The sequence below is a fragment of the Micrasema longulum genome, unplaced genomic scaffold, assembly GCF_059751315.1.
Source record: "Micrasema longulum isolate JH-2025_06_02 unplaced genomic scaffold, ASM5975131v1 h1tg001620l, whole genome shotgun sequence".
NCBI lineage: Eukaryota > Metazoa > Arthropoda > Insecta > Trichoptera > Brachycentridae > Micrasema > Micrasema longulum.
Window position 1 is genome coordinate 149,450 of NW_028278801.1, and position 18,899 is coordinate 168,348.

The window sequence follows — 18,899 nt, forward strand, 5'->3', positions numbered from 1 at the left end:
TTACATTCTATTAATTATTATTATGATGAACACAAAATATTAAATAAAAAACACGCTTGTATAAAATTAAATACTCGTAAATATGACATTTAAAATTTTAAAAACATTCAATATAACAATATATAACATCAATATTTTAAAAATCAGTATTCTGTACATTAAAAATGTTTTTGTGTAAGTTTTGCGAAAGCGCCATCACTACATAATCGACCTATCCATGATTTGATTAAATGAAAATACCTACATATTTATTAACCAATGTTTTTAATCCGCAACTAAATACTCGTGCATATTATTATATTTTTACTATTAAGAATCGCAGCGAAATTCAGACGAACGCAGAAGCGTCTGTGTATATTGTATTACCGTATCATTAGCAACTAATAAATCGATAGTTGTCTGTCACGCTCATAAGCGCATCTAAGCGCGAGAAAGACAGAGATTATTTTCATAATGCGTATGCCGTGCGATGTCATACCATGGGCTTATTCACGGATACTACACAATGCGTATGTGTAAGTATAGCGCACGCGCCAGCTTATAAAAATCCACCAGTGTGGAAAATGAAATCTCAAATAGACTGGAAATGAAGTAGGTATAATGAAATCATCAAACGTAATCTTGCTCGATGTCATTTCTCTTTCCAAGACGTCACGGCTAATTCTCGTCATATATGGACCCGGCGATGAATGCTGTGTATTGTGTCTGTTCCCCCTTCAAAAATCTAAAATAGTAGCTCCGCATTCGGCCTATTAGCCTCTTGAGTTTATTATAAAACGTAGGTCGGTACAGCTAAACATTTTCAACCAAAGATAACCGAATTAAAAGATATTTTGATAGTCTTGTGGCAAATGCTATCAATATTTATTTTTAAACGATAGCTTTAAGGTGATTCTAAACGAAAATAAGATAAATAGTTTTTTGTTTTGTACACCATTTTGTAAAAATAACCTAAATTATATTGTTATGGTCATAGAAATAAGAACAGCCCAGAAGGAGCGTAGAATCATATTTGAATACATCGGACTGTGTCCAATAATTCCCCCACCATGCCCTACTTTCGCCGCAGGCATTCGTGATGTAGCCGCGTAATGTTGCACGATGGGAAAAAAATATTCATAACACAAATGTAAGGGTAAAAAAAAGGAATCTGTTAATTTCTCTCAAATTTTATTGTGCACGCGGAAATATTGATTGACACAACAGAGTAGATAAGTAAAAGGTCATTTAATAAGAGTAATTGAATTAATGAACTTCAAACTTAAAATATAAAACAAATTTTATGTTGCATAAAACGGATATTTTTATATCATGTTAAATAATATTTGATGTTTTGACGATAATGTCGGCCAAATGTCCACCACAGAGTTGTTAAATCCGAGATCTAATTTTCATTAATTCTCTCATTAGATGAGCAAAGTAGGGTAAAAACATTTACTACCCTGGCAACACTAACGAAATTTCCATTTTGTTTCTTCGACAATCTGACAAATGGAAAAATAATTCAATTTTTAAGTAATGCATTTGTTATATACACATTCATTCGCTAATTACACATGAAATGCGATTGCATCCTGTTTTTTCAAGATCCTAGCAGTATTTCTACACTTTAAAAGGACACAACACGGCATAGTTGAATTCAAATCAGGAGTTGCGTACTGAGCGACGTCAACAAAGAAACGAATGGGTCAAAACTTAAACCTACTAATTTATGAGTAGTTTCGCGCCTTCTGTTTGATGTGCGTATGCGGTTTCTGGACTTTTCTTAGATCTATGGTTATGGTATTTGTTACAATAAATATAGTGTTAGGTTTCCGCAAACCAAGTTTTAGTAACTTTTCATTAAAAATAAACGTAAAAATTGCATTTTTCACTTAAAAATGGTCAGTGCGTTTGCCTATCATGCGGAAGGTTTCGGGTTCGATTCCCGACATGGTTGATATGAAATATTTATTTAAAAGGTGTTTTTCTCAATAGAATATTTCATAGTCCTTGGACTGGTACCTGAAGCCTAAGACTGACCATCTTACCTTCATGTAACAAAAAATTACCAATATACCCTGCGATTGGTATACCAATGCAGTGCCCTATGCACCATTAGGTTCGGAGAGGGAGTGATGATGATGAATAATTAGTTTCATATTTTCGTTTAGTATCACCTTAAATGAAAATTACAGTTATTTTCTTAAAGGAATTTCGAATATAGGTAGGTTTTTTCTAATGCAGTATTTGTCTTCAAGCGTTTTGACACTTCCAAAGTGTTTTGACTAAATTTACTGGTCCAAAGAGAAGTATAAAAATGGAAAAAGGTATTTTCAGGCGTTGTCAAGTGGGCGAAATAATTCGGAAGAACCTCACCCAGTAGTATTAGATATCAGTAGATTCCATCACTTTTACTTTACAGAAATCAACAGGTGGAAGAATTAAAGAAATAAGGATGTTCAAACATAGGCATAATCGTAAAGGTTAAAGTGAACTTATGTAATTTAATGAATAACACCTTTACTTAACAAACAGCTACATAGTGTATACTATTTTCAGAAAAGCTAATATTTTATTTATTATTCAGCTAATAGTTTAACTCTCCGTTATATGTACAGTAAAACTTCAATTATATAAGACAATCCGGATGGATTAATGAGTAGCAGATTTTATTACTTTTGAAATAATACAGCAAACTGGAATAGCATTAAAAACTTAAACATGTCCAGCAAAATTAATTGCACGATAAAAAAAATCTATATCTCCTTTATTTTTTATTTCCTGATAACGATTTGGATATTTGACAATCCGGATGACTGGAGTTCGGACAAACGGAGTTCTTTTTCTTATTAATCTTTTTTCTTTTTAATTTAAAAAAAATAAAAATATTTATTTTATTTTTATAATTAAACATTGTTACAGTTTTAACATATCAATTGCATTATTTATAACTGAAACTAAAATCCCACTAAGCCCCTTTCTGTAGCTTGTTGGTGGAGATTTATATTTATACTTATATAATATTATCTAAATTTATAAAAACAATGAATTTACAGATATAATTGAGGGACCATTTACCAAAATATGATAATATTTCCTTTCGTCTTTACCGCCTCATAGTATAGTGTAGATATTAAGTTAATTTTTACTTCTTAAAAAATATATGCATTTATAAATAATTTGTTCCATAATTAAATTATTAATACATCAACAATATGTTCATATACCACTGATTTTCTCGAATTGAACGGTTAGGGTAGGTAGGAAGAAATTGCCTCAAGGCAATATGCCCGCCCTTACGCATATGTATGTAATATGTATATAAAGTGTTTTAATAAATAAATAATATCTACTGGCATACATTTAAAGTTTACAGATTACATATTTACAAATTAATAAAGATACAAAAAAACTATTTCAGTACAAATGAAATATAAATATAACCATACATACATTAATCATGAAAAAAAATCGCACTATATTTGGTATTGTGTAAAGCAATTTTCGAAAGATCTGAATTTATTTATGTAGGTTCCTATTCAGTTATGCACGTTATATATCGAGAATGCATTAAGTCATTAAAACGAGTTCCGAGACAATAGTATTTAAAACGGTTTTATTATTTCAACGCATTATTTCTCCCACATTTTTTTAAAGCTTTGAAAAAGTAATCTTTATTCTAGGCTTAGCATAAAATTTGAAATCCACATCTTGCACCTATATTTAAAAATATTTGAAATGCATACGTCTTTATACATATTAAGACTGTTGTTGAAATAATGCATAAGCATTCTGTCAGTACAGCCTCGATCCTTATGGTAGATACATAGAATTAAGAATAGTCCAGAAGGAGCGTAGAATCATATTTAAATACATCGGACTGTGTCCAAAATTCCCCCTCTTCGACACACTTTCGCCGCGCGCATACTTGAAGTCACCGAGTAATATTGCCAGATCGCGAAGAATATAACCATAACACAAATGTAAGGTAAAAGAAAACAATTTGTTAATTTTTCTAAAATTTTATTATGCACTCGGAAACATTGATTGACACAAGAGAGTAGATAAGTAAAGGACCATTTAATAAGAGTAATTGAATTAATGAACTTTGAACTTAAAATATAAAACAAAATTTATTTGACATAAAACGGATATTTTTATATTTTATGTTTTAAAGATAATGTCGGCCAAATGTCTACCACGGCGTTGTTTAATCCGAGGTTCAATTTTCATTATTTCTCTTATTATATGAGCAAAGTAGGGTAATTATTTTTACTACTCTGGCAATACTAACGAAATTTCCATTTTGTTTCTTCGACAATCTGACAGATGGAAAAATAATTCAATGTTTAAGTAATGCATTTGTGACAAACACATTAATTTGATAATTACACATGAAATGTTATTGCATCCCGTTTCTTTAAGATCCTAGCAGTATTTCTACACTTTAAAAGGACACAACACGGTATGGTAAAATTCGAATCAGGAGTTGCGTACTGAGCGACGTCTACAAAGAAACTAATGGGTCAAAACGTAAACCTACTCATTTATGAGTAGTTAAGTCGCCTTCTGTTTGATGTGCGTATGTGGTTTCTGGACTATTCTTAATTCTATAAGGATATATATTTTTTTATGATTTTATTCTTTAGCGACACTACTATACTTGTGACCTTAAAATCGCAATGCAATGTTCAACCATTTTTAATTAGGTATTAGACTTAAATTAGTCATACGTATGAAAAATTGAGCAAATCAAAGCAGTGCAGTGATATGAATAAGATGTGTATTTTAAAATTGACATGGCATTCAAAAGACGATTTATGGGCCAGACTTCCTTAATGGACAACGGGGATAAACAGGATGCACTATTTATTATCTTCGTATGTTCATTTTATGGCGTTTATGTACGATATAAACGCCCCATATTACCAGACTTAAGCAAGTTGTCGGCCGCGGTCCAGGGGAGGTGTTATATTTTCTTGCATTAGGTTTTTTTACATCGTTGTTGAATATCTACATATTTCATTATTATTGTGTACAGGACATGTATTGGTGCACTAGTTTATCTATTTTACGGACATTGCCCGATTCATTGAGTATTAATATTACAATATAAGAATAGTTAAAATCATTAAAATATAAGAAAGAAGCATTGACAAACATAAGGGACATCAAGACAGGATCTGGACTATTTATTTAGTGATCGTTTAAACCGTTGTAAACTTAAACCAAAAAACTCCTAAGACAGGTCATTGGAGAATTGGCCATAGTTTGTTCTAGTTGCAGCATATCTCGATTATTTTTTGTTACATAAAAGGCGAGATTATCACTTTTACCTACGCCACATACGTCTAGTCCTTGTCAAAAATGTTGATTACCAGTCTCATGCTTCGTCCGCTTCATCCAATGAATATTTATAGTAAAAATCACATTTTAAAATTAATATTTCATGTCGACCCTGCCAGAAATCGAATCTCAAGACCTCAGGCATTGTAGGCAAACGCTCTTACCAGTAGACCACGATGCACACAAATTTCTACTGGATTTCCTTTTCAGAATTATTTCTTGAGAGTTGAAAGTGGCCATCAAATAGAAAACACTCGTCAGGGTTCTGACCCCTTAGCATGTCATGCCTTCGTTTCGTAAGTGTAAGTTCATTTCACTCTAATGCTATCAAAATCGTATTTTGCTATTCGAACGAACACTGTGACTCTTGTGCTAACTGAGGTGCTATTCTGAATCTTCTGTACCTTCTAGCTCTCTAGTTAATTTGAAAATTTTTATTTTTTGCATGCGCTGACACTTTTCTTCATATATGGCTAGACTTAAATTTCATTAAACGTCGAAAAAATACGAACACGTGAAACCAAGCACGGTGATGTTCATTCAAAACATTATTGCGACCTAAAGCATAACCCAAAACACTGTATTAGGTTGAATTAATCAAACCGTATTAGTTTTTTTCCGTCAAACAGCTTTATACATATAATTATAATAGTCCAAAAACCGCGTACGCGCATCAAACTGAAGCCGACTAAACTACCAATAAATGAGTCGTTTTACGTTTTGACCATTAGTTACGCTGCTCCTCACTTTGCTCCTCGCGCTGCCGCCCTCTCACCCGATGTTGCCCTCTCCGCCCACACACTGCTCTACTTGCGCAATTAATCGCGACGCTCCGCACTTGTCATTTGTCTTTCTATACAATGGACGATGAAACTGTGACAGCGTGCGCGCTATGCATTTTTAGTATAGTTAATTATATCAATGTCATACAAAGAAATATACATCATTCAAAAATGACGCGTGCGTCTTGTGTGAGTGGTCGATGCGTACTGCGACCGCACGATTATGTGGCCAGCTACTCACGCTCATATTGCCGGTCCTTTGACTCGCGCTCAAAAACCGACAAATAGGGAGCGGTGGGCACGACAAGAAGCATGACGTGCGGCATGACTCCATGAGGGGTAGGGTATTTGGAATGACTAACGAACGGTTGTGCCAAAAATAAAAATTATAGTATTTTTTTGAGGTTCGACTTAAAATATGCATTAATCGCTTGGACATACTGTGCGGCCCTGGCTCGAACAACATCTGTCGGCACATCTTTGTACAGTCGGGCGCCATTGGCAATTACTGGGAACTGGATATACATATATAATATCATAATAATATATCGTCAACCGTTACTTATGTAGTAAGAGCTGAACCCGGCATTGCTTTGCTATTGCTATAGCTAGATTTGAGAACATACTCGTATACAGATAAAATGAACACAATCGATAGTTTGATATCAATTATTGTATTTAGTCCAACATATACATTTTAATTTTTGTGTTTCGGTATACATAAATTGTGAGGACAGGTAACTTCGAAAAATAGGTATTTGAACGTTGTTTTCCTGACACTGTTTTGAGATTTTTATTTAACAGTTTTTATTATTTTTTCGTACATTTTCAAGAAATTTTGCGATACAATTTAATGCTCTAATTTTTACCGCGCGCAAGAAAACATTTTTTGTATCCAATTTCCCGTAGGGCTGAAGTTCTTCGTTGCATGTCAGACCTTTTGTTAGAATATACTAAATCGACGGTTCATTGTCCCGTTTTCCGCACCTCAAAAGTGGACCGATTTTGTTATTTTTTAGAGAGAGAGTATCAGAATAAATTTTTTGTATCGGTACGTTTTGTGTTTTTCAAAAATAGTTATATTTGTATACCGTGCGTCCGAAGACAGCGGATAAAACTGTGCGTTTTTACGGGTTTTTGGATGGTTTTAGTTCCCATAATAAACAGTTTTTCAAAAAAACAATATAATAGAGAGACGTCAATGCTAAATATCTATAGTGTGTAAAAAAACTACTATTCTAGTGCCATAATGCAGAGAGAAAATTCGGAAGTACGTTTGAATTTAAAAAAGTCGGTCCGCATTTCCTCTTTAGATTAAATATTATTAAGTATACTTACAAAACTTTACTTCATAATGCTTTTGATTTTACGTAACCATAGAAACAGGTTCGGTGTTCTTAAATATAACCATGTTCTTAAATATGACTTATTAGTACACAAGGACGTACACGCAACCCTCTAAATTTATGACACTTCACGCATGCCCAAACGCTGAGTCCCGCCCCGCGCGTATTTAGTCGTTATTTAACCGCCGCGTCAGCCGGGTTTTGACGTGATCTTGATATTTCATTCGAAACCCAAATGCCTGATTGTGGATGAAAGTGTGTAAAAACTAGAAAAAAATAATGGTGTAACTTTTCGTTGTTTATGGTACTTGCTTATGATTAAATTTTAAATCTAAAAATAATTCATATTCGTATTATATTAAATTGAAGTAAGTACCTAAGTTCTTGTTTATGTTTGAATTCCAAAACACAAAATTGTAATTCACTTTTAAATATAGATTTTTTTTGCAAACATCAAATTCTGCTCTTTTCACCAACGGGGGTGCACTTTTATTTGGAAATGCGATTCGGAAAAATGCATTGAATGTCAAGTGATTATTATTTTGGCATTACCAAAAATCCAGTAAAATAAAATAAATGGATAGAAATTATGAGGAATTTAAAGAAATAATCTTGTTGGGATTCATAAAAAATAAATGTTGTTTGTAAAATTCAAAAATAAACTTTTTTTATACACCAAAAAATTACATCTTTCCAATTTTTTTACATATACATTCTTGGTGAATGCAGCCCTGGTGAACGATGAAAAAAACATTTACGCTCCTGACTTTTTTTCTACTTCTCATATTAAAGATTTTGAAAACTTCAAATATGCTCATGGCAAAGCTCTACATTTCGCTGAAAACCGCATGTAAATTGGTCCAGTAGTTATTCAGTCTATCGAGGATACACATACGAACATTGCCTTTTATATATATATAGATTTAGTTTTATGTTTAGCTAAAAAATACAAGTGAATCCCTTACCTACTCATCTTATCGCCGCCACCCATTTTCCTTCCAACTCTTTCCTGCCATATTTGTTTTCCATAAATCTTTTGTACCAAGTATATTTTTGTCGGGTTTATTTCAATATTGTAATTTATTCTCATTTTCGACAAACTTTATTATTTATCTTACCAACCAATCGGTACATATTTTACCGCCCTTTTTTAATCGAGGGCCAAATGTGAACAAAACAGATCGACAATATTTTAATAATAAATATAGCGTTTTTAATTATTTGTACTTGTTCACATGATCTTTCATAAGGGTTGACGAAACTCCTAACTTCCAACCCAACTGCTGTTTCCACAACCTTTCTCCGCACTCGTTTTCCACACTTCATAACTCTATTGTCATGTAATTTATTAAAATAAAATAAAGATATTTACATATTATTTATGATATATTATTGAAGTTAAATGATTGGAAGGAATTGCAGAGGTACTATTGGTGCTGTGTACAGTGTAGATAACTGGAAATTTCATACAAAATTGCCAATTTTAGAAAATTCAGTTGACTTTATCAAAAATTATCAGTAAATTTAAATATGTTTTATTGAGTAACTAAATACAATATGGCAAAAAATATACAAAATAGATTTCTAAAAAATTGGTCCGACGTTTTTATTATCGATATGGATAATTAAATTTGTCAAAATCACCTAAAGGGCGGTGTACAATAAAGATTCTAACACGTCTTGTAGCCACTTATGATTAAAAAAGGAATAAGATTTCTAAAAAATAAAACAATTTAAAGATGGTTACGGAAATGTGAATTATTTCAAGAATAAACTAAATTCGTGATCTTTGGAAAGCAACAAAACATTGAGAAATGTATGTGACACTCAACTCAAGAGAGTTTCCGTGTTTTCCAATTAATTTACAAATGAAATTATTATTTTCATTTTTTTAAATTTAAATTATTATATTTTTTTTTTGCATTAAACAATAAGTATACATAAGTTACAAATACAAAACAAACCATTACATAAACACTAAAACTCCATAAAGGCATGGCCTGTGTGTACATACATTTTATTTTATATTAAAATAGAGGAAGAATACGATAGATATAAAAAAGTTGAAAAATGAGTGCTAACATTAGAATATAATTTTTTTGTCGCTAAAAATGAGAAAATTATAAAAAAAGAAGCTATTTTAAACCTGCTTTTTTATCCACAATTTCATTTTGACAGGCGCCGTGGCGCAGTTGGTTAGACGGCTAACTGTGAAACTGGCGTCACGGGTTCGTTTCCCGCCAGTTGCAAGAAAAAAGTCTAAGAAAGATTTTTTTCTTAATTGGTCTGGGTGTTGTAGTGTATTTTTCATTACCTCCTTCCATAACCCCTCTATCTCGCTAGCCGACAAGCCTCTAAATAAAGGCTTAGCGGGTTATTCTTTAAAAAAAATAAAAAATAATCGAAACAAATTCAAATGATTATTCTCCATCATATTGTCCTTGTGAAATGCATGGAACAGTTTTGGAGCTATGAAAAATGAGTGTCTTTGTCCGAGTCTGGATTTACAAAAAGGGATTATTGAATTGATTTATCTTGATCACGAGATCTTTTCACAGTTCATAGTTTTAGGTCAAATTGAAACTGAACGCAACCTCCTTTACATCCGTTCCTACGTCCCCAGGAACAACATCTTGACAATCTGAGTTGTGGATCAATGGAATAATCCTTACCGGGAAAGTGATTAATTAAAGTAGTTATATGTTTCGTTTTTTATTTTTTTATAGATTTTAAACAAAATACCCAAAATCACTCGCAAACGAGTGGAGGCTTAAAAAAAACAAAATACATCAGCTTAAAGCTGCTAGTAATAGGAAATTGCTTTAAAATCGGCGAAAATTACGAATGCTTTTAGGAAACATACACCTAGATATAGGCGGATGAAGAATACAGTTCCGTGTGTAAAATAGAACCAGAACCCTGGACGAGTTTTTTCGACTCAATGCGTGTTAGGTATAAATCCAGAAAAAGGAAATCGAGTGGAGGTTAGTCCGCCTCGTGGTTTAGTAGTTAGCACGTTTACCTGCTATGCCTTAGGTCTCGATTCGATTTCCAGAAAGGTTGACGTGAAATATATATTTATTTAATGCGTCTTTTTTTATTGCCTTATTTTGAGGTCCGGCCCCTGGAGCGTAAGATGACTGCTTATTGATGAGGCTCATTTCCTACCATGGTACTCTACTCGGCACGGTAAAATAACGTAGGGTGGATTGATATTCATTGAATTATATATTTTTTTTAATTATAATTATTTTTATTTGAATACAGGAAAACGCAATTACCAGTACGCCATGAGGCCTACTAATCTCCACTGAAAGTAGCTGCTGATAAATAAATACATAATTATACAGGGTGTTTTATAAAACCCTGTCACATCCGAAACCACGATGATCAGTATAGGCAAGAAGACATATTGGCATATTTAAAAAAATATTTAGAACGAAGAAAATTAAAAAAAAAAAAAAAATATTTTTATTTTATTTATTCATATTTTTCGCTTACAAACTATAAATTAATAATAAAAATAATGTGACCTCACTGGGGTTTCCCGTGCCGAGGACACTTAACAATTTAGTTTTTTTTTATTACATTTGAGAATAAACCAAGAAGACTCACTTAAAAAACAAACATAATTAACAAATATTCAGACAGTTTTAAAAACAAGGTATTTATATACATCTATATTATTTATATTACAAAACACACAATGAAAACAAAAAAAACTTAACATAAGCCATACAGTTGTGGAGCAGTTGATTCAGCATTGGTATGGGCGAATGAGACAATCCATTTTACTTCTACCTAGCTCCACTATCCATTTTTTTATAGCCTTTTTAAACATTTTCTCATTACTAATTGCTTTAATAGATAGTGAAAGTAGGATAGTAGAAGTAGTATATTAAAAATAACAAATGGTTGCTTGCTTCTGCAGGGGAGAAGCGAGGGGGACGCGGCCGCGTGGTTAACGGTGTGTCAGACTCCCCCTTCCCCCCCTCGTTTCACCACTGCAGAAGTTAGCAACCTTTTGTTTTTTTATTTTTTTTATTTATTCGTTCTAAAAATTTATTTTAATGTGCCAATATGTCTTCTTGCTCATACTGATCATCGTGGATTCGGATGTGTATCCTGTATAATAAATGCCGATCCAGCATTATTTCACCGTGCCTTGATCATTTGAACGGTACCTACGGGTGGAATGGTCTTATTGCAGCCATCGGTCATAGCTATTTTATTTTATAAACATAAACGGCAAATCTGCCTTTTACAAACATTTATAATATTAACATATTTGGCTTAAAATATATATTTTTTTTAAACATGAATTACCTTATACACAAGATTTATATTTAAAAAAATAACCTAATAATTATACAGCATATTCAGTAGAAAGTTTAAATATTAAAACATACTACAGTAAAACAACAAGAAAATCATAAGTACTGTTTTACACAGCTAGGCAAAGTGAACAAAAAACTGTAAATATATATATATTATGAAATGCATGAATAAATAAATATAATTCACCATCTTTGAAAAAGTTCAAAAGGTTTGTTCTATAGGAACAATACCCTACACAAGGGGTCTCCAAACTACGGCCCGCGGGCCAAATCCGGCCCGCCAGTGTCATCAATCTGGCCCGCGACAGCCAATGATTTATTGTTGTGATAAGTTGAAGAAGAAAACACAGAATGATAATTACTCGGTTTTATTTACTTGCAAGGTAAAACTTAACGACAGAAATGATGACCCAGAAAACTTAACTTAAGTATCTAAGTTTAAGCATATTAATAACTAACAAATAATTTAAATGAATCCCACTAATCACAGTAAAACAAAAACACTAATGAGATTTATGTAATTGTGATTTTCCACCGACAATAGTTTGTAGTTGTGGATCAATTTTACTGGTACCAATTATCAAAAGAGATTTAAGATTCTCATCGGTTAATTGAGATCTGTAAACATTCTTTGTGTACTTCATCTTGGAAAACGTTTTCTCACACAAGTAAGTAGTACCAAAAACAAAAAACAACCCACGAGCAAATTTATGCAAATTATCAAATTGTTCCAGTGGAAGACTCTTATAAAATTCCAGCAAAGATGAATTTTGATATTTGTTCTTAATCATATAACTGCACTGTAAATCAATAATTTCCATTTGGACTTCCGGAGCCAGGGTTTCAATGTCAGAATCAAAAGGATTTTGAAAAAGATTAATTTCATTCGCAATGACATCAAAATCTGAGAAACGAGTATCAAAATTTATTTTCAAAGCACTCAAAGTTTCGATTGCAAAATCGACGGGAAATTAAGTCTCTGTAGTGTGGCTGAATATTTCACATATTTTATAATGTGTGAAACATTTTTTACGTAATTGCGATTGAAATAGTATTATTTTCTGCCTGAAGGATTTGATATTGGTGTATAAATCAGGAAGAAGCTGATTTTCTCCTTGCAATCTCAAATTCAGTTCGTTCATATGATTTGTCAAATCGACATAGAATGCTAATTTCCATATCCATTCACTATTTTCTAAATTGGCAAAAGGGCGCTGCTTCTATTAAAAAAATTTCGATCTCTGCTCGAAGTTAAAAAAAGCGCTTAAGGACTTTTCCGCAACTAAGTCAGCGTACGGCAGTATGATATGGTAAGTCATTTTCTCCAATCTCTTGAATAAACTCGCGGAATTGCCGGTGATTCAGCCCAGAGGATCTGATGAAGTTAACAACTGATATGACTGGTTTTAGAACTTCAGACATATCCAAACATTTTCCGCACAAGGACTGTTGATGAATGATACAATGTAAGACAAATGGTTTTGAACCACCATCATTTTCTACAGCCTTTGACACAAGTGCAACCACTCCTTCATTTTTACCACACATATTTTTACCTCCATCAGTTGTAATAGATTTCAAATTTTTCCATCGAAGGTTCTTTTTATTAATGGCATTTTCAACTCCCTTAAAAATATCTGCCCCAGTTGTCGTGCCGTGAATACTATCAATATCAAGAAGTTCTTTATACACTTCATAGCTTTTATCTACTCTGCGAATGAAAATCAACACCTGAGCAGTATCTGATACATCCGTTGACTACATACATCCAATGCTAGAGAAAACCACTCATGATGTCCATTTTTGTCAGACAGTTGAGATGATATATTTTCTGCGATGTCTTGCACCCTCCAAGCCACGGTGTTTACTGACAAACTGACACTTTGAAATAAATTTACCTTTTCAGGGCATATTTCTTCGGCTACTGCAATCAAGCATTCTTTTACCATTTCTCCATCGGTGAATGGTTTGCCACGTTTTCTGATTTCAAGAGCCACACGAAAGCTGGCGCGAGTTGCAGACTCTTGTTCAGTATTCGCTTTGGTAAATAAAGATTGCTGCGATTTGAGTCCGCGTTTCAAAGCTTCAAATTTTTCCGTCCGCAAACTTCCTGTATACTTGGAGTAATTTTGAAGATGTTTCGATTCATAGTGTCGTTTAATGTTATATTCTTTGAGAACAGCTATGGTTTCATTACAAATTAAACATAGCGCCTTATTACTGGACTCAATCACAAAATACTGAATGTTCCATTATCTTGAAACGTTCTGCATTCACTGTCGATTTTTCGCTTCTTTTCCATACTAACAAATCACACATAAAAACAATAAATCAAATCAAAATACTTTTATGCACGGGTGTTACTTTATTTCACAATAGACAGTTTCGCTTCCTTCGCCTTTCTCCTTTCGCAGACTGACTCGCGGTTGCGCCGCTAGCCTTTTTATATGCAATTACTGCCATCTCGAAGTGATCGGAATACACTAGCCAGAACCAGAACTTTCTCGAACCAACGCGGTAATTTTAAATATTTAATTACGACTAATGCCACCTGTTAGCGAGTAGCTGAAATAGATAGTACATAGTTCAATACATAGTACCACTACGCGCCACTAGATGTCGTTAAGTGTCACAATACACAGTAATAATTGAAATGCAAAAAAGCGTAAGTTTGCTTAGGTCGCGCACTTTGCGACTATTCTAATCTAGAAATATAGTTAAGGGCAGAAAAATTAAAACTGGTTTGGCCCTTGGAACAAACTGAAAAAATCATTATGGCCCGAAGGCTTCAAAGTTTGGAGACCCCTGCCCTACACTAAATATATCAGATACGTGGGAATAACTATTGCCGAGTTCACGAAGTCTATTTAATACGGCATTACAAGTATACACTGTCCGTGAATTGTTGCTACAAAACGGTGGCACCTGTCTAGTCATTCTTCCAGGCACCCTGAAGTTGATGAGAGATAATAGTTCAGGGCAATCCCATTTTGAATTTACAATTTTGAATAAATTTAAAAGGTCTATAATTTTTCTTCTATCTTCTATCGTTCTATTATTACATTCTTAGGTGTGTATTTATTTTTGAATTATTCAGCGGCTACTTTCAGGTAAAAATCACGCAGCTAGAAATCGGTGGAGATAAGTCAGACTGGTTATTGCGTTTGCGAGGCATTAAATAAAAAAAAATCATTATAATTCAATAAATATCAATCCACCCTAAGTTATTTTATCGTGCAGTGTGGATTTTTATCATGGTGTGAAAAGAATAATGTTTAAATGTAGTAATGTTAAAATGGGCCTTATGTTGCAATAATTAAAGTATGTACTATTGTACAAATGCAGTGCATGCGTCATTAGGTACGATGTTCTATGTAGGAATAAAGGGATGATGATGTTATCGTGTGTTGGTTTTATTTACTGCCGACAATGTGCTCCCTATAATCTCTAATAATGAAAATATAAAATACTTACGTTACTTCTCTGGCTTGGGTAGCTGGGAATATTAATAAAATGAGTACTGGAAAAACTGGAAGGAACTTCATGTTGCCCTGAAAACAATAAAAGTATTTATGGATATTTAATTTTGAAATTCGCGATAAAGAACACACGAGGTGTCTTCACAATAACAATTTCTCCAAATTCTCAAATCACCTAATCGATTTTAATCACGACTTAATTAAAGATACGGGAGTTAAAATCTCACATACAAATAAAAAATGAGTAAATAATATGGAAATATTTCACATTAGGAAAGATTGAAAAAAGAATGTTCCTTTGATCAATAATCAAAAAGCCTTTCGATATAGCCCATTATACGATGTTCCATTGTAATGGTCACCTTTAAACTCACGCCCCTCCCTTCATCCCCTCTCTTTTTTCAACTATTTCTGCCACAACATCAAACCTTTTTTATGATCTAATTAGTGCATGTAAGGGTTGTCAGTAAAAAACATAACATGTTGGTTTTATATTGTTGTGCAACAACTGTGGTGAAGGTGTTTAGTGGGTTTTTGCATGTTGGTTTAATTGGTGTCCTGATGAAGGACGGGTACGTCTCGAAACCGGTAAACAAAAAGAGGTCGGTAAATGGTCATACACAAATATTTAATAACATATTTTAAAATGTTTGACCACAAAGTTAATGCAATATTCTGAGTTTGTCCAAATGTTTATGTACAAAGTTAATGCTTTAAACTTTAAATATTAATACTATTTGTTTTTTCCACACTGAAATTAATAATGAAAATACGCCTTTGTGTAATATACTATCAAGTAGTGACGGCAGGTTTTAAAAATATAATATTATGTGTTCATATAGGTAGACATAACATTATATTAAAAAAATGATCGTAACATATTATCGTATTTATTTTACATTCTCATAAAATAATATTGATTTTATGATTATTTTTAGTTCAGATAAAATATATTTTTCACATGCCGAAAATAGGTTTACGATTATGTTCAATATTTTTAGTTTTTTTTAAAAACAGAAATACTTGAGTTCTTGTTGTTTACTCAAATATTCAAATTTTCAGGCCATTTCCTTTAGGAAAGACTTTTAGACTTTTAAGTCTAAATAACTTTGCTAGAAAAATGGAAATCGAGATGTAGTAGAAAGGGATTTGAATCTACAATATTAGGGAGTACAACCTGGTTCTATATTTTTTTAATGAGGTGATTCGTAGTTTATCTTTATACATAATAGTTTAGTTTTCAAATAAGGGGCAGCTGCACCAAAAAAACACTACACACCAGGGCAATGAGAGATAAATTATATTAAATAATCGTTTTCGTCGAAATGGATTTAATTTTTGAATGAATAAAACAACTTTTTTTGTCATTTGGACGAAACGCAACAATACATTATTTAGGTAACGTCAATTTTTTCAAACTTCACTTTGGTACAGCTGTCTCTTAATAGCACTTTAAAACTTTGTAACAATCTAGGAGAAGGGAGGGAGGGGCATAATGGATTTATTTAATTTTCTGTGAGCATAAAAAAGTGTGTGAAAACGTAAGAATTATGACAAATATGAAAAAAAAAAATTGTTAATCTTTTAGATTAGATCTACATCGGATACTTTAAAGTGAAAATCAATGCATCATATTTTTGTAAAAATGTAGTTGTCGCAGATGGATGACCAGTGAGACGTTTCTGATCTAGTTCAACTAGTTTACCCGATTTTCTGGTGCTTCGCTCAGCAATAATGTGTTGCTGCATTTGAATGGTGATGTAACATGTACCACGCACGCAAAATATCGAAGTGATCGAAATTCCATTAAAAAATGCAATATTAAGCAAACATCCCATACTGCCCCAACTACGGGGCATTATGGGGATTTATTAGGGTTGTGAAAAAAATCTTAGTTATTTCATTCATTACTTATCCTAAGAATATGCCAAATTTTAGTTTAATATGTACCTAACAGAAGTTCTGTGATTAATAATAATGATCGAAAATACGTTAAATATATTTAAGTCCCCGTTTTACCTAATAATAATCGATTAATGTTAGTGATCTAGTTTAGTGCCTACCTAAAATGCAATTTTTTAAATGTTAAATATATAGATTTGTTTTATTGCTACTCCTGTTTTTTCTTACCGATAACGATGTTTTCAATATCGTCCAGGGAAATATAAAATATTATAATATTGATGTTTTTTATGATATTTCTTGATAAAACTCCATAGTTGATGATTTTGATAAAATTATAACTAAAGTTATCAATAAGACTTATTGGTTTAGTTTTACTTTTTTATTATTTTGACCAACGAGCGCTTTTGCCTAAGTAGGCATCTTCAAGACAGATAAATTGTTTACAAAGTTTACAGCTTTTATACTACTTATAACATATTTTGGAGATACGGAGATCAAATAAGTATTTTAACAAAAAAGGGAAAACAAAAATATTTACAAGTTAGCTAAAAGTTCATTTTTGGGAGTTGTTAGACCGAAATTGGGATTAAGCATTTAATAATAAAAAAGTAAAACTAAACCAAGAAGTTTTATTGATAACTTTATTTATAATTTTATCAAAATCATAAAATATTATGCAAAACCGCTTTGAATATTTTTCGTCCACCCTGTTAGGATTCGAACTCATGCCTTCATGCATGGTAACCCAACAAGCTAAAATCTACACGAACAAAAATACGATAGCAATTTATGGATTATACAGAAAACATAATTCAATTAACGAACCTTTGATATTTTATCTACTAAAATGGAGCCACATCAAAACTGTTTTTTTCACACACAAAACAAACTTTTTTTATGAAGGTGATGATGATACATACATACGATCCTTTTAAAACAAAGTAATCAAATACATATTGTGTTAAGAACTAATAATTTATTTAATAAAGTTATGTAAGTATTTCCTTTTAAAATGTATATATATTTTATTTTTTTTAGCTGGTGAAAATACATAAGTTTATTCGTATTCTAAGAATGATTAAAATGCCCATTACGTGTCTTATGAACGAGCCAATTATTATCAATAACATTCAATAAGTAGAAAGATTAGAACTATTATAAATTAATTGATTTATTTAAAACAAAACGATATTGTGTGCGTAATAGGTACATATTTGCATGAAATGAAACTGACCCCGATGTATTGGTTATCTTTGGGTCAAAAGAACTCTTTACACATAAATTAATATGTAGGTACTAAATTTTTCGACTTCTTAAACTGCAAACGTACAGAGTCATGAGATCTTGATGGTATTTAGAAAAGCATAAATCTCTTACGTGAACACAATGTAAACGATGTATATAAATAATTTCAGATTAGCATACGATTTGTTTTTTTAAAGTGACTCATGATTGAGTACAAAAAAGACTCGAGGGTGAATGAATTATTGAACTACAATTAAATTTATAAAACTGAAAAAAAAACATCAATTTAAATACCTTTCTCTGTTAGTTTTGACTATGTTATTGGTGATATGTAAACACAAGCAATTTTCACTGATTAATCTTGAAAGGAGAAGAAGTATAATCTATGGGAAGTGAGGTCAATAGTCAGAATAAATAATGTCGGCACTCGGTGTCAGTTGTCAGTATACCGCCGGTAAACAAGTTCACATTCAGACT

The 18,899-nt window shown here is 32.2% G+C and overlaps 1 protein-coding gene across 2 annotated transcripts in view; it reads right to left on the reverse strand.

Moving 5' to 3' along the window:
• The window catches only part of LOC148274576 (uncharacterized), a 28,973-nt gene extending 10,074 nt beyond the window's left edge, over positions 1-18,899 (reverse strand). Inside the window, exons 1-3 of one of the 2 annotated variants that reach the window (XM_088236925.1) lie at positions 18,717-18,899; positions 18,003-18,105; positions 15,268-15,344 (exon numbers count right to left, since the gene is read on the reverse strand). In XM_088236925.1, the coding sequence (XP_088093051.1) occupies positions 15,268-15,338 (71 nt within the window). In that variant the 5' untranslated portion in view covers positions 15,339-15,344; positions 18,003-18,105; positions 18,717-18,899. The remainder of the gene's footprint in view (positions 1-15,267; positions 15,345-18,002; positions 18,106-18,716) is intronic. The other variant, XM_088236924.1, reaches the window with a different exon arrangement.